The sequence below is a fragment of the Rhineura floridana genome, chromosome 14, assembly GCF_030035675.1.
Source record: "Rhineura floridana isolate rRhiFlo1 chromosome 14, rRhiFlo1.hap2, whole genome shotgun sequence".
Classification (NCBI taxonomy): Eukaryota; Metazoa; Chordata; class Lepidosauria; order Squamata; family Rhineuridae; genus Rhineura; species Rhineura floridana.
The window spans coordinates 12673627-12690715 of record NC_084493.1 but is presented as its reverse complement, the minus strand read 5'-3'; the positions used below and the strand labels follow the sequence as shown (position 1 = coordinate 12690715).

At 41.7% G+C, this 17089-nt stretch overlaps 2 protein-coding genes across 3 annotated transcripts in view; one reads left to right on the top strand and one right to left on the bottom strand.

Annotated features, from left to right (window-relative positions):
- Positions 1–812: 812 nt before the first annotated feature.
- On the top strand, positions 813–16228 carry LOC133369938 (nicotinamide riboside kinase 2-like). 2 transcript variants are annotated; one of them, XM_061595734.1, is made up of 8 exons: positions 813–905; positions 9380–9470; positions 11589–11634; positions 11824–12007; positions 13585–13656; positions 14178–14284; positions 15046–15128; positions 16030–16228. In XM_061595734.1, exons 1-8 carry the CDS (start codon positions 886–888, stop codon positions 16033–16035), a joined length of 609 nt encoding a protein of 202 aa, XP_061451718.1. In that variant the 5' UTR covers positions 813–885; the 3' UTR covers positions 16036–16228. The 2 variants fall into 2 exon arrangements, with proteins under 2 accessions (XP_061451718.1, XP_061451717.1); XM_061595733.1 differs by lacking the exon at positions 813–905 and adding an exon at positions 4320–4607.
- SQOR (sulfide quinone oxidoreductase) overlaps positions 13960–17089 on the bottom strand; it is a 31141-nt gene continuing 28011 nt past the window's right edge. Inside the window, exon 10 of the mRNA XM_061595732.1 lies at positions 13960–17069. Coding sequence (XP_061451716.1) covers positions 17012–17069 — 58 coding nt within the window. The 3' untranslated portion in view covers positions 13960–17011. The remainder of the gene's footprint in view (positions 17070–17089) is intronic.

Sequence of the window (17089 nt, the reverse complement as noted above, 5' to 3'; positions counted from 1 at the left end):
AAATAGGAAAATATTCCTAGTTATGTTTAAAATTTCTGCAATTCTGTCAAGTAATTTCACTCCCCCCCTTACCTCTGTGTATCTTGTCATGCCATTTAACAGTGGTAGTAAGTAATCAAAGGTAGGGCTGATGTTCAGATCATGGCATTAGTAATGAATCTACCCCCAAGTTGCCAAGGCCATAAGGTTTTGAGCATATACGGTAGGAATATGAGTGTTTTAACATGAAGGTACCTCCTGCCATAAACAGCTGTACAAGAACAAGAAGCAAGCCCTAATGGTTCAAGACTACAGTCAGCCAAACTCCACTCCCAAAAGATAGAAAATGCCAGTTTATGTGAATACTGCCATACTATGTCAATAGAGAAGTCTAAGATAACATTTACACTCCTGTGAAAGCTTCTCTTAACTCTTAATAGCATATTTCATTAGACCACTTCAGAAGTTATACAGTGGAACACATGGTACACTATTTGTTCAGAAACTCCTTTTTGTGCTGTTATTCAATACTTTTTACTTAAGATTTTTTATTAATATTAGTCATCTGTATTTTAGAAAGTCAGCATACTACTATATCCATTTTAACATTATAGTCTAACAAAATGAATTGGAGATTCTACAAAAGGAGCAAGGCATTTAAACTCACAACCAAGTCTTCTAAGCCAGCTGTTTCTCTAAACACTAGAGTTTTTCTAAAATGAAGGTTTAAAAGCGGTATACATTCACTTATATAGGCATAAAAATTATCCAATTATCACCTCTATTTCCTCTGGTTTATCACAATTGCATGCTGGTTCTTCTTTTCCTCTGGGTGGAGCCCTTCACACACATTATACTTCATTTCCTCTTAGGGTTCTACTTGGAAGTAAGTCTAAATTCAATTGGATGCAGTCCCTCCCATCCAAGTAAGTCTGCTTGAGTTTGTGGGCTTAATTGGGCCTTCTTATTATTCATTAAAATCTTGAACTTATCCCATTGCAGTCAATGAGCTATCTATAATTATTTTGGGCACTGATATAAAATAGTGTTAACAAAGCTTGTAGAGATAAAAGGAGGCTTCAGTCTTGTGAAGGTCTACATTACATTCAAATCTTAGTTCAGGAGGAATCAATAGGGACTATTTTTCTCCCTATCACTGTTCAAGAATAGGACCTATAGAAAGTATTCCTCATTTCAGTTCAAGGGCTTGTCCACACCAGAGTTTACTGTATTTGCAGCAATTTGCATTCCCATTTAATTTGAGTAGTCCACATGACATTACCCTCAAATAGCATCCATCGCAATGGTGAGGCAGATTGTATTTGTGCATGATGATTGCCACTTTTTTTCTTTCACAGCTGTCTGACTGGTCAAAATTCAACCGGTCAAGCTGTTAACTGAACCTCTGTATGTCCATCAGTGCAGCTGTCTGACATGCAGAAAATAAAGGCACAAGAGCCTTGCCACAAGGAATCCTAATTAGATGCAAGTAGACATTTTAGTGACATTAGACACTACAAAAGTCAGACTTAGCATAAAATACACAAATACGACTTAGCATAAAATACACAAATACCTGTCTACAGTCACTGTTTCATGAGCTAGAACTCCACATCCAGGGAATCAGTGGCTAACTGACAAGCCACAAGTGGCACAGAACCTGACATTCCATATATTTAAGAGTGCCACCTCCTGCATCTCTTAACAGCTACATGACAATAAGATATTCCACAACAGCATTTTTTCTCATTTTCAGTTTTAAAGCCCACTTCTAATACTGTATTAACCTCGGTGGCAATGAGTGCCTATTATCAAGTTAGGTAGATACGCAAAAAAAACCTGCATCCTTGTTAGCTTGGCTGGCTGGCTACTAGCTTATAAACCTGGGATATACTCCACCCCAACATTACCTATATGGTTTTATAAATGGCTTCAGTTTGGTTCACTTTCCAAAGAGGCTGATTGAGACCTGATGGGAAAAGTAGCTGAAAGAGTAAAGTTTGTTATCTCAACTAAGACAATGTTCCCAGTCATATGCATACGCCATGACCTTTGGCAATCCAATCAATGCAATCCAAAAATAATTGTAATAGTTCAGCCCTCAGAAGAGGAGTGTGGCCACTGTGTTTTATGTGTTGATAACCAATGATTGGATTACTGCAATGTGCTTTATATGGGGCTTCCCTGAATACTGCATCCTGGTTGGTGAATGGAGCACCTGGATGTGCACATATTATACCTGTGCTGAGGGAACTGCACTGGGCCCAACAATCAGCTACTGGACTGAGGTTAAAGTCTTTATAAAGCCCTGAACAGGACCAGGTGACCTGAAATACTCCCTGCCCCTGTAGAGACCTATACAATCGCTTAGATCATCTGGGGAAATTTTACTTGTGGTACCCACAGAATATTACAGGGCAGTGACCTGAAAATGGGAATTTTCCCACCATTGCCTCTTTGTTGTGGAATGCCCTCCTTCTCTTTGCCATATATGAAGCATCATGCATCAGTTGCTTCAGACATCTTGTAAAGACACATATTTTTGCCCAGGTTTTCTCTGACCCATAAGATTGGACCCTTTTGTTACTGAATTCCTGTATTTATAATACTGTTTTACTGTTTTTTACACTGTACAATAGGGCTCCGCTTTGCGGCGCTCCACTTTACAGCGTTCCACCGATACAGCGGTTGTCAATTGCAGAAAGGCCCCGCTCCTACGGTGCTTGTTCCGGTTTTACGGCGTTTTTCGGGCATCAGACACCATTTTTGTCAATGTTAGTCAATAAGTTCCACTTTACAGCGGATTTCGCTTTACAGCAGCGGTCCAGAACAGAACCTGCCGTATGAGCGGGGCCCTACTGTATCTGTTTTTATGACTGTTTTATTGGTTTTTTATGTTGTATTTTTGTATAATGCTTAGAAATTTTAAAATATTAAGCAGTTTAGAAATGCTATTAATTAATCACAGCTTCAGTTTGAAGTAAGGTAACAAATGTAACATACAATTTAACATGTAAAGCAGTAGTTTGGTTTGTTTCCTCTGGGAGATAAGGTAATATACCAAATGTAGTGGTGCCACATTTTATAACATGAATCTGTTTTTGTGAGGTTCAAAGTAGATGTGTTAACTTTTCTAACAAGATGCATGTTGGTTTCAAAGTTCAACAGAGATTTGGGGTGTTTCCACAAGGAGGCTTAATTTGCAAACAGGTTGTTGAGGTATTGCAACTTTAAAAAATGCTTTGGATTTTCCCTGAAATGGGTAAATCTGGATTAGATGGGGGGAAATACAGGTTGGTATTTTGATGACAATGGTGGTAAGTAGATACTGCAAAAAAAAATGCATGCATGAGAAGCATGAAACACTCTTGGTCAGTGAGTTTTCATCTTTTGACAATTTCCATACAAACTGTCGCCAATTAAATATGTGACCACTTCTTTATGAAGCAGGTCTTTATAAGATCCAGGAGATATAGACAGCACCACCAGTTTGGGGTTGAGAGACATCAGTTATAATTCCTAGAATGGTGACCATGTTAGGCCACGACAGCAAATAGTGGAGAGTCTTGTGGCACCTAAAGACTCCAGCCCACCAGAATTTATGCCCTTGTTAAGAGTGCAAACTTGTACATGTCTACTCAATGATAAGCCCACTGGGTTCAATAGGACTTACTCCCCCAAACAATGGGTACAGGACTGCAGCCTGGCATTACACTCCTTCATGTCAGCCCCATTCCCAAGTAAGGCTGCAATCCAATACATGCTCACCTGGGAGTAAGTCCCACTGAACCCAATGGTGCTTACTTCTGAGAAGACATGTACTGGATTTCACAGTAAGTAAATAGGATTGCTCGGTCTATTTGTCAGGCTTTGAGGTGCTCTACGTGTTATTTTATTTTTTTAAATTTCTAGGCATACTGTTCCTCAAGTTAACGACAACTTTAAACTCCCCCCATATGATAGAATGATACTCATCATAAGCTACTATTCGTGGTTTTTTAATTATTTTTAAAAGCCCTCCCTGTAATTGCTTTAGTTAAAATAAATAACATTGCTTGGTGTCTGTAGAACCGCCCCCGCCCGCCTCTGGTTCCTCCACCCTCCCCTCAAGCTATGAGAAAAAGTAAATGTCTGTTGTGCGAGAGGGAGTCACTGCAAGGTTGCCTGAGGGGGCGCGTCGAAAGGCGGCAGGGGCGGGGCCCAGGACCTACGAGCGATTAGCCAATAGGAGTTGAATCCTCCCTAGTTTCTGCTCGCTCATTGGCTGGTAGGATAACCAGCCGGGGCTCTGAGAAGTCGGTTGGTAGCAGCGACCACGCGCCTGGGCCAATGACGGCGCGTCCGGCTTATCGGAGAGGGAGGGCGAGCGAGCTGCGTGCGGCGACTGTGGGCTCTTTCTTTCTACCAGCGTTTCTGCGCGGCACGGGCGGGTCTCTCTCTTGCCGCCGTTTCCCAGAGATTATGGCGCCCCTCGGCAGCTGATGTTCGTGCTCTCTCGCTCCCCCTTTGTCCTTCTGTTCCCCCTCGTCGTCGTCTTCTAGTCTCCCAAGGAACCATCTGTGAGGGGAGCCGTCGCCTGGCTCGCGGATCGTTATCATCATCATGAAAGTCATCATCGGCATTGGCGGGTGAGGAGGAGAGTTTGGCGCGTGGTGTCTGGCTGGGGACGGAGCGCGCGCGCGGGGAAGAGGCGGGAAGGGGTGACTTTGGCTTTTATTGAGTTATTTATACCCTTTTAAATATATATGTTATTTCAAAAGGTAAGTAACAATACATCTATACAGGGGGAAAATCAACTCCCTCCCCAATCCACTCCCCCCCTGCAACCGTTATGCCCTCCAACTTTATTCCCCCCAAACAGTGCAAGACACCAGAGCAAAAAAAAAAAGGCTTTCCGTATTCATAACTCATCATACAAAAGTCCCTCTCCGCAATTGCATATGGGTCGCAGGAGGTTACATATTTTGCTGTTGAGAATTCACATAAGTAATAAAACAATACCGTACTTCAATAAAATCGTAATCTCTCTGCGGCCCGTTGAAAGCCCAACCCTGCTTTTCCATTATTTATACCATATTTTTACGTCCCAACGATCATTTTCTCGCACAGTGGTTCACATCTCTCTGCCCCCCCCATATATGGTGGTATTCAACTAAGTCCTACTCAGTAGATTCATTGAAGTTGATGAAAATGGCTCGTTTGGTTTTATTGATTTCAGCAGGTCTACTCTGAGTAGGACATAGGCTGGCTATGTGCCTGGTTCCAGCTAAAAGTTTGGAGGGGGGTGTTCCTTTAATAAATTAATCATTTATTTTTTGTATAAAAAAAAAATTAGGAAGGCCAGGAAAATTATGGGAGGGGCTAGCTTCCTCCCCCCCTACTGGTCTGGCTGGAACAACCCACAATATATATTTATATATATGCAAAAGAGGGAGGCTGGGAAAGGCATGACTTCGTTTACTCCTTTTTTTAGTGCCTCCCAAATGGCTCACATCGGTATTTTAAAAAAGGAGGCTCGATTAACGCTATTTGCGTACTGCTTAAATTTTTGGAAAGGTGGTTTACATACAATAATATAAAATATAAGAAAATGCCAGTAAAATCAAAACAAGAAGTCGACACATTTTAAAAAGACTGAAAAAACGAGTTGACTTGCGCTGCCCTCGGATTTACTGAAGAGGCGCCAAGGGCACAAGGGAGGAGGGAGGGAAGATTGGCTGATTTTCAAGGGCCACAAACAAGGTGGTGAACTATACAAACATTTACTGCAGTGGTTCTTAACATTGGGGAGGGGGTCAGGGACCCCTTTGAGAATCTGATGAAAGCTATGGACCCCTATGAATAAATACATAAGTACAATTAATTTGATTGCATTGGGAATTGATTTTTTGTGTGTGTGCATGCCCAGTTCAGGGACCCCCTGAAGCCCATCTGTGGACCCCAGTTAAGAATCCTTAATTTAGTAGATCTCGATCTTGGCTCGCTGGTGTTTTTCCATGAGGAGCAGTTGGTGGTTCTTGTGCCTTTGGCCCAGAGTGTTTTTTCCTTCATCCGTTCTGCTTTTCCAGGGCAACAACCGGCAGTTGAGCTGAATGTTCTTTCTGGGATGGGGGGGGGGAGAGAGAAAAGTGAGCTCTGCAGTTGCTGTTTCTCTGGCCAATGAATGGAGCCAAGAGGGGTTTTTTCATGGTGGTGGGAAGAAAGCAGCCTCCTCCAGGGACCGTTGTCCCCTGGCTGATAGGAGAGACCAGAGTGTGCTGCCTTCAGCTCGATGGTCCTTGTGCAACTAACTGGCCGTTGGAGCAGAAGGTTTCCACGTGTCTTGCTTCCATTCTGTTCGGCAGCAGCTGTTGAGGCTCTAGTGTAGGATGTTAAGACAGTGAGGCAGCGCTAGTTGGTAACTGCCAGTAATGTTTCTTGCATTTTTATGGTGATTTTTGTGGTATTGTTGGTTTAATGAAATTATACAATAATGGAAGCTGCCTGAAAAGACTGTAGTCTTGGAAGGTGTCATAGAAATATTTCAAATTAATATTTTTTCATGGCCTTTTGTCCACATTGGGTTCTCCTCCTCCCGCAATCTTTCTCTGGCTGCGTACACACCATACATTTAAAACATATTTCCTCCCAAAGACTCATGAGAACTGTAGTTTACCCCCTCACAAAAGTGCAATTCCCAGCACTCTTAACAGACTATATTTCTCATGATTCTTTGGGAGAAATAATGTGGTTGCAGCGTATGGTTCGTACATAGCCTCTCTCTCCCCTTGTGTATCCAATTAATCAGTATATATTTTAGTGTTTGTGCGTTTTAAAAAAATGTAAAACCTTATAGTGGGTCAGGGCTGAAGGCACATGAAACAGCAAGGTTGTTGGAAGCTAGGTTCTGAGACTGGATGGGGAGACTGCTTGAGAACCTGCATTTAATGAAGACAGGATAGCTTTCTTAAATTATATATTTTATCTCACCCTTTCTTCTTCCATGAATCTCCCTATCAGTGGCCACTGGGATGGCAATACGCTGCCTCCAGGAACAGAAGCAGCATAATAATAATAATAATAATAAAAAATTTAATTTCTGTGTCGCCTATCTGGCCAAAGGCCACTCTAGGCGACGTACAAAACAGTTAAAACACAATGAGATAAAATACAATAATACAATAAAAAACAGTATGAGAATAATACAGCAGCAACAATATTAAAACAGGGTAGGAGGCATTTCAGTCACAGTAATTAACCCTCCCCGGAGATCCCAAAGGCCTGTTGAAAGAGCCAGGTCTTTAAGGCTTTACAGAATACATTTAGGGAAGAGGCGTGCCGGAGATCTTGTGGGAGGGAGTTCCAGAGAGTGGGGGCCACCACTGAGAATGCCCTCTCTCTTGTACCCGCCAATCTAGCTGTTTTTGTCGGCGGGATTGAGAGAAGGCCTTGAGTGGCTGATCTTGTCGGGCGGCATAATTGGTGGCGTGGAAGGCGCTCCGTAAGATAAACTGGGCCGAGACCGTATAGGGATTTAAAGGTTAATACCAACACCTTGAATTGGGCCCTGAAAACAACTGGAAGCCAGTGTAGATCGAACAACACTGGTGTGATGTGATCCCGGCGGCGACTATTCATAAGTAGTCGAGCTGCCGCATTTTGTATAAGTTGTAATTTCCGGACCGTTTTCAAGGGTAACCCCACATAGAGCGCATTACAGTAGTCCAAACGAGAGGCGACCAGGGCGTGTACTACCAGGGGGAGCTGATGAGCAGGAAGGTAGGGTTGCAGCCTTTGTATGAGGTGTAGTTGATACCAGGCTGCCCGGCTCACCGCCGAAATCTGAGCCTCCATGGACAGCCTGGAGTCAAGTACAACCCCAAGGCTGCGGACCTGGTCCTTCAGGGGTAAACTCACCCCATTGAACTTCAGGTCAACGTCTCCCAATCTTCTTTTGTCCCCCACAAGTAGCACCTCGGTCTTATCGCGGTTCAGCTTCAGCTTGTTCCTTCCCATCCATCCATTCACGGATTCCAGGCACTTGGACAAGGTCTCCACAGCCAACTCTGGTGAAGATTTAAACGAAAGATAGAGCTGAGTGTCATCTGCATATTGGTGACACTGCAGCCCAAATCTCCTGATGATTGTCCCCAGCGGCTTCATATAAATATTAAATAGCATGGGAGAGAGGATAGAGCCCTGTGGCACACCACAATTGAGAGGCCAAGGGTCTGAAACCTCCTCCCCCAATGCTACTTGTTGGTACCTATCGGAGAGAAAGGAACGGAACCACTGTAATACAGTGCCTCCAATTCCCAATCCCTCCAGGCGATGTAAAAGGATACCGTGGTCGACAGTATCAAAAGCCGCTGAGAGATCGAGGAGGACAAGAAAGGTGAATTCTCCCCTATCTAATGCCCTCCTCAAATCATCTACCAGAGCGACCAAGGCTGTTTCAGTTCAGTTCATGGCATTGAAAACCAGTTGCTGGGAAATGACGGTGGGAGAGGGCTGTTGGCCTTATGTCCTGCTTGTGGGGTTTCCTTAGGTATCCAGTTGTTGTGGAAAACTGGATGGTGGAATAGCTGGCCTTTGGTCTGAACCAGCAGAGTTCTTAAGAAGCTCTGGGCAGTGAACCTAGTTCTCCCCATGCATGTACGTAGTCTTACCTTGCAGTAGCAACTCTGTGAGGAAGGTTGAGAGGATGTGATTGGCCCAGAGTTATCCTGTGAACTGTATGGCTGAATGTGGATTTGAACCCAGGGCTGCCCTAAATGGGCACTTTAACTCATACTGTTACTTTGGCTCCTCTATAAATAAAATGGGTAACAAAATGAGAATTACACTTCATGGATCTAAGTAGACTGCAAGCCTGCAAAGGCTTGAAAAGTGGAAATGGACTGCCTTCAAGTTGATCCCGACTTGTGGCAACCCCATGAATAGGGTTTTCATGGTAAGCGGTATTCAGAGGGGGTTTACCATTGCCTTCCTCTGAGGCTGAGAGGCAGTGACTGGCCCAAGGTCACCCAGTGAGCTTCGTGGCTATGTGGGGATTCGAACCCTGGCTGGTTTTGCTGTAGTAGGCTAACATGGCTACCCCTTGGGGTCTCTGCTTACTGAAAATGTTTTAACATGGTAAACAGCCATTATGTGTGTGTAAAAGAAGGGAAGCATATGGGCGGTAATCAGGACATAATTTGCAGCCACCATAAGCAGAAACAGGAAGTACAGCTGTCTCCTCTAGCAGCTAGTTTCATATTTCCCCTTCGACCTCTCTAATTCCCCTCATACTCTCCTAGCAAAGTTTCCCCACCACAGAGAGAAGTTTCTCACATTCCACACATGTTAGGTTTGGAGTCTGTATGTTTGCTGATGTAATTCACACCTTTCTTCCATCCTTCGTTCTGTATTCCTGTTTCAGGATCACCAACGGTGGGAAGACGACCCTGACCAACAGACTCAAACAGGCACTGCCTAATTGCAGCGTAGTGCATCAAGACGACTTCTTTAAGGTGAGGCAAGCAATGCAATTTGTACGCCCTTCTTCTTCTGCAATCCCCGTGTTCCTTGTATCATCACCTGTCCTATTCTGTTTTGGAAACAAGAAATCTGGTGGCCAGCATCTGTTTTAAACAGATTTAATACAAAATTCATTATTGAAATGCTCTATAACTTATCTTTGGAGCTGGTTCACTTGTGTAAGGTCACTTTGGAAAGTGGGTTGAATTCTGAAAATAAGGGTTATGCTGTTGGGGCCATCAAACCCCAACGTTCTGAATGTAGAGCCCAGAATACATCCCATTTCTGAGATACATCTGTAGAAGGAGCAATGGAAGATATCTCCTGTACACAACAATAATAATGGAATGTCTGATGTTTCCACTGCAAAGGATGCTTTAGCATGTAACACCCAGGATTGTGTATTCCTGCCCATGTCTACTATTGAGATACTTTTGTAGTGCACTCAGAAGGATAACACAGGCAGAATTGCTGTTCTGCACCTTCCACGGTAGCCATCTGACTACCTCTGCATGTACTAAATAACAGGCACTGTATACAGAGATGTGAACTGGCCCTATGTTGTTCAGTAGCTTTCTGTGTTCAAAATCCGCATTATTTAAAGCATGTTTAACTCACAGGAAACGGGGGGGGGGGGAAATGGGGAGGGAGGAAGTAAAAAGCAAACTTGAACACCAGTTCTTATGCCAGTAATGCCCACAGAAGTAGCTCATTTCTTATAAAAGGGGATTTTTTCCCCCTTTTGTCCCATAGTAGCCTTTTGAAATCTTAAGTGTAGTAGGAGTGCAGGGTGGGGAAGTCATTTTGCAAGTGCCGCTAAAACTAACTTTATGCAAGCAAAAAAAAAAATACGGAATTTGATACTGGCCACATCTTGGGGAGATAGCTTTCTAGCCCTTATAATTGTGAGGAGAGGTTTGCAGATGTGTGGGAAGTAACCTGATATTTGCAGAGGTTGGGCCTGGGACTTTGGTGATCAGCATAGCTTCTAGTCCTGCTGATGACTTAACACAATGAAATATGCAAACAAATGCAAGTTTGCTCAGGTTACCTAAGAAACGGATTACAAACCTTCACTTTTCTTAGCACAGAATTTTCACCTTGGTATTGAATTTTTAACTTTACAAACTGGAATAAGAATAAATGTGGCAGCACAGATCCATAGAACTCGATCTGTCCTCCTTCTAGAAAAAGTGGGATGGGGTATCCAATTTTAATAGCAGAAGGGAATCATGGGTGAGGATCCTGCCTGTGTCCATTGTTTACATCCCCACAGCTCCTCTTCATCTCACAACTGAGCTCACTTCCAGTATCAGAACTTAGCTGAGGAGAAAACTCCTGGAGGGAGAGATGGCAGATGGAAGGTTTGGCATACAGCCTCCCTTGCTCTTTTTGCCTTAAAACAGACACTATATTATTAGGAGAAATCCCATTTTAAATGTGTGGATCTCCCACTGTAGCATCTAGTTGACCTCTAATTTGCTACCTTGAACAGGTGTGCTGTGTGGGACACATCTAGCCTACCTAGACTTTTCCCCCCAGGCTGTGCAAATCCCTTTTTTCTCTTCCCCACCCCCAACATTGACTGCTTTAATTCCATAGTAAGTCACTCAGTGGTCCACTTTGGATTCTAGGAGTTCAGAATCAACACACACTTAGTGAAACTGTGCCTGGTCCATGTCCAGCAACTTCTGCTTTCTCCAGCTTGGGAACTAAATGGGGTTTTATGCTGTTCCTACCTGATGTCTTAAGGCCTGTTTGTACTTTCGATCTTGTTTTTGTTTTGCCATATCAGTTTGTTGTGGGAGAGTTAGGACACAGGGGTTGCTCTGCAGTTAATGGATAAGACCCCAATGTGCCGTCGGGATGACTTGCTTTGAAAGTAATTTAGGTGTGTTTGTGCTAGTGATGAGATAAAGGGGAAAGTGTCTTGTCATTGCCTTGTTGTTTGGCACTACATAGGTTTACTGAAGGTCTAGCTGTAATCTCTTTGCAAGGGCAGTGAGTTGCCCAGAAGTCAGTTTCAGCATGTTTTTTTGCCCATCTTGCTCTTCTTAAAATGTGCATTGAATTTGTGAGCAGCTCTGTAGACAGTTGTTATTCTGTTTCAGCCCCAGGATGAGATAGAGGTTGAAGATGGATTAAAACAGTATGATGGTAAGTTCTGTTTATATCCATGCAGTAACCATTACATAAAAATAAACATTTTAGTTCTGGAACTGGTCTTTATGAACAGAACATATGTTGCACGATAGGGTGTGAATTGGTAGGGTCCTTTGAAATTCGTAACTGGTAATGCTTGTGTCTTCCTTTGAATCTAATCACTTTACTGCTCTTTTGTCTTAGTTATTAGTGCTTTGGACATGGATGCAATGATGAGTACCATCAACGCTTGGAAGAAAAACCCAATAAAGTTTGAACGATCGCATGGCATTAATATACTAGATACCAGAACTATAGAGGATTCAGAGGAGAACAATGATACCATCCATATCCTTATTGTAGAAGGATTCTTGCTTTATACTTACAGGTAACTGAAGCACATGGGTATTCAAATCATTCTGGATGATTATTTTATAGATCCAGGACATTTATCTTCTTCTAGTAAATTAAACTTAATATTCCAGTCTGTATCTAATCACATACCTGCTAAAACAGCTGCATGTTCTCACCAGGCATTTGATAATGCAGTGAGTGTAGTGTGACTAATTTTGATTTTATGGGCACATGAGCAGGTTGTGAAATGATAGCCTTTCTTGTTTCAGTGCATGATGGAAGATTGCTAGTCTGATGGGATGTTATTTCTGTTGCTTTTGGGAAAGGCTGAACCAAAACATGTGTAACCTACCTTCTTTGGGGTGTGATCAGATCAGAATGGCAGGACTGAAAGATAGGCTGACATTCTTTCAAGTAGAAGGTTAATGGAAGGTCAAATTTTATCAAGTAATTTTTTATTTATGTTCCTGGTTGTAGCTTGTAAGTGTACTTATGTGAAACTTTCAAAGGTATTACTCAGGCAGGCAAAGCAGAACATCTGAATGATATTGCAATTTATGAAACTGTAAATTTATTTATTGTTTTGTTGCTGTGACTTATGAGCTATTACTTGTCTCTCTACAACCACTATAGACTTAAGTAGAATGATGTTTAGCTGATATGGGCCATTCCTTTTATCACTGAATTTTTGTTGTGATAACGGCTCATGGCAACAAATTGACACCAGGAAAATTATTATAATTTGCTTAGCATTTATATAGAACTTTATTCAAAGTGCTTCGCATACATTATTAGTAATCCTTAGGATGATTCTGTAAGGTAGGGTCAGGTAGCATTCGCCTCTGACTTGAAAATGTTGTCCGCTGGTTAGTTCCACGTGCCAAGTTGATATCAATAAGCATGTAGATAGAGACTTGAACTTCCAAAAAGCTTTTGATGATCATGTCTCTCACCAAAAGCTCATAAATGAGCTTTGTAATCATGGGCTAGGATGACAGGTTTTTTTATGGATCATTTATGAGTTCAAGAACAGAAAATAGTGGGTAGGAATAAATGGATTGTTCTTTCATTATAGAAATCTGTGATGTGAGCACATTCAGAATATTGTGTATAATTCTGGTTGGTCAGTCTTTAAAAGTGTACTGTAGAACTGGAAAAGATGTAGTAAAGGGCCACAAAATTATCAAGGAGGTGGTGCACATACCCTGTAAAGGAAGGTGAAGCACCTGGGCTTTTTGGTTCACAATAAACAATGCAAAGGAGGGCATGATAGGGGTTTATAAAGTTATGGATGGATTTCACAGGCAGTCAATTTAGGACAGATAAGAAAACACTTTTGCAGAAGCATAATATATTGTTATAGAATATGGCAACAGCAACCAACTTTAATAAGGAATTAGACGATTAAGAATGTCTGTCAGTAGTTTCTTATTAGCTGTGAGCCACATAAGAGGCAGTATCCCTGTTGCTGGATATCCAGCAGGGAGGACTACAGCCTTCATGCCCATTCTTGGAGACAGGCTGTTGGACTAGATGGACCATTTAGTATGATACTGGAGGGTTCTTCCTGTGTTCTATTGTATAAAAACTATATAATGTTTTTCTTTTTAGGCCCTTGATTGATGTATTTGATTACCGGTATTTTCTTTCTATTCCCTATGAAGAATGCAAAAGGAGGAGAAGGTAGGCAAAAACACACACACCAACCTTCAACTTGCACAAGGTGTTCCATAATCTGAAACTTCACACTGAGGTGACTGAAATGTAGATGGCTTTGGCATAGGCTGGGATTCCCAAACTGGTCCGTGAACCCCCAGTGTTCTACGACATTTGTTCAGGTGGTCTGTGGCATGTCCACATCAAATACTCATATTGAGTTTTAATTGTATTTTTATTGCTTGTTTCTTTTGTTGCATTTTATCATATTATGATTTGAATTCTACAGAATTGCAAATTGTAATACCATAACATAGAATATATGAAATAAAGCAACAATTAAAACCATTTAAAATCATACCGAATCTAGCACGGCACACTACAATTGCTACAAAAGGCAGAAAAATCATGGTCCGCTAAGACCATCAGCAATTTTCAAGTAATCCATTGGGAACCAGTGGCATAGGCAAAGGGCTCTTTAATTTACTGCATAGTAATCCAAGTTCAAGTTGAAATTTGTGGATTTCTCTCCCCCCCCCATTGTTTAGTTCAAGGAATTACACTGTACCAGATCCACCTGGATTGTTTGATGGTCACGTCTGGCCCATGTACATCAAACATAAGCAGCTAATGGAAGACCTTAATGTTGATGTGGGTAAGTTTAAATTGGGATGTGGGAGCCAGTTTTATTATCCTGTCAGGTAAGATACTTTCAAGTATTCATTTTCCACCAAGCATAAGTTGCTTCCCTTTTGCAGCTTCAAATGGCTGGGGCTGCAGGAGGAAAGTTAGCTAGCTTCATGCTGGGCCTCTGTCACATGGAGACTGGACCTGACCTCTCTGTCCCAGGATTCAGAGCAAGCTTTCAAACTGGAAATGGGGGTAGGATGTTATTTGCTCGGGCTAGGAGGTTGGGTGAACTTGATTAGTTGCTTGGAGGCAATTTTACTCACTGCAGGCACTTAACTTTATGGTAATCTGTAATCCGTATCCTAGTTTATTAAGAAACTGTACTTGCCATTTGCTAGGTTTGGGAATATCTGGGAATGAAAATTGTAAATCCCCTTGTGTCCAGAAAGGAGGGGGGGATATGCAAGGCCAAGGCTCTTGTATGTAACAACAAACTATTACTTGTGTTACCTATGAATCGGTGGGGGTGGGGGTGGGGGTCTGAAGAATATTAAATACACCAGTATGTCTTCATGAAAACAAAACAGCATTTCTTCAGGCAAAAGATCTTTGTGAATCTTAACCGTCTACCTTTTTTTCCTAACTCCTGTTGACCAGACTTAAAAATGCATCGTGTATGCAGATCTGTGTGCCTAGCAAAGACAAAAATAGCAATCCTTAAAATAACTAGATTATTTCATCAACAAAATTTCTTCCATCTTCAAATGATGGTGTTTTATATTTCAGTTCAATTGGATGGAAGAAAATCAAGGGAGGAGCTCTTTAATCAAGTCTATGAACATACTCAGAACAGCTTGGAAGAACTGCTGGTAAGAATTGTGCTTAAGAATGGGGGCAAAATGAGTTGCAGATCGTTGCATGTAAAAAGAGAAACTTGTCAGTGTTCCAAAGTATTGCTTGCTTAATATTTATTTGTAACTGGCATCCATTCATTGTTACAAGCGAACTTAGGAAGCACGAAATTTTGCAAACAAAAATAAAGCACTGGAAAAATTTCCACATCACTTCTTCTGCACCTTGAACACCCCATGGCAAACAGCTATAATACTGAACAGAATAGAGATCTCCAGCATGTAATAAAGGGGTGAAATTTGAATTTCTGCTTATTGCGCAACTCTTAAATATATAGTAGTCCTGTTTTCAGGGGTTTGGAGAAAAGGGCCAACTCTTTTAAGTGCATGTGATGCACTATCCATCCCAACAGCAAAACTCCATTGAGTTTTTTGTAAAAGCTTAATGGGAAAAATAATTTTAGTTTCCATTGGAGGGTCTAGTTTCTACTTGAGTGTGGATTATTTATTTATTAAATTTATATCCCGCCCTTCTTCCCAGAAGAAGCCCAAGGTGGCAATGGATAATACAATTAAATTCTAGAGGGATGACTCCACTATTGAGTGCTTGGGCTGGGTGTAATTAAGCTGCAGTTAGGAATAAGCAACCATCTTGCTTCAAAAGGCTAACATACCAGAACATTACTCAACTGGAAATAATTGAACTGTCATGCTTTTTGTTCTCTGCTTGGTTGCTTGCCCCTTCTTTCCCTAAGGCAAGAACTCCTACCGGTCTGAACAATTGGTACTGGTGGGCTGGTTGGTAGATTCTTCAAAAAACTTTAAAGGCTCTGAGATTCTCATCTAATGCTGTCTTGTTTAATGTGTTTATAAAGCATATGCAGCAGTCACTCACAGTACAGTTTTCTTCTTTTGACAGAGATAGACAAGTGGCTGGAGGATTCTTATGAAGTAGAAGACGCTTGTTCAATAACTTATTTTTTTCTTATACATGCCTGGCTTGGCAGTAAAGTTCCAACTTCTATGAAGCTTTTTCCCTTTGCTTTTAATAAATAGCTTCATGCTGACTCAAGTCTCTAAAATGTGGCCTTGATTAAAAAGCATCTACCACCGATAAAGCTTTTGTGATTTATTTTATGCTTTTTATTGACACTAATCATGTTTGCAGAGACATACTAGAGATTTTATTGTGTAAACTATATTATCAAAAGTACAGGAGACTGCCTAATACCTGGCCAGACTACTTGGTCTAGCTGAGTATTGTCTCTTTTTGACAGACAACTGCTGTCCAGCTTCTCAGGCTTTTGTACCACCTCCTACCTCACTCCTTGAATTGGAGATGTTAGGATGGAATCGAGGGCCTTCTGCATACAAGCCATATATTCAGTCACTGAGCCATGACACCTCCCCAACAGGTAGAAGAAAATGTAATTGCAGACAAATGACAGAAAACAGATGGTTGCGACAGTTCCTACTTAGCTGGATGCTATCTACGGAATGTTGACTTAAGTAGTGTGGAACAATACATTCATAGTGCAAATCCTGCAATCCATTTACAGATAGAAAAGGCTACAAAGAGCCTGATTTTCATTGAATAGTGTAGAATACTTTATATTTGTTACAAAGACATAGATACAAGAAGTTCTTTGTAAAAGGACAGCTAGCTGGCATACTGAGAAGTAAGGAGTTAGTACACTCAGTGACATTTTATAGAATGCTTTCTGAATGTTCAAAGCACAAACCTTCTCAGCAGCCCTCATGGCAGCTTTGTAAAGTAGACCATTTTTATTGCCGAGGGCAGAGACTCGGAGGTGGTAGTTTGTTTTAAGGCAAATGAAGGCTTGTGCATTAAGGTTCATTAGTGAGTCTGAAAGGCATCTGAGGCCAGCTCGCTGCTGAAGCTAAACAGTGTCAGGTCTAGTCAGTGCCTGGGAACCATATGTAAGCCGCCTTTGGTTTCTATCATGAAAAGAAAGGCA

Excerpts from the sequence above, each read along its gene's own strand:
- LOC133369938 (XM_061595733.1), top strand. The coding sequence starts at position 4,582 with ATGAAAGTCATCATCGGCATTGGCGG. Across the intron at positions 12,008-13,584 it reads TTCTTGCTTTATACTTACAG|GCCCTTGATTGATGTATTTG; the intron begins GTAACTGAAGCA and ends TTTTCTTTTTAG. Across the intron at positions 13,657-14,177 it reads GAATGCAAAAGGAGGAGAAG|TTCAAGGAATTACACTGTAC; the intron begins GTAGGCAAAAAC and ends CCCATTGTTTAG.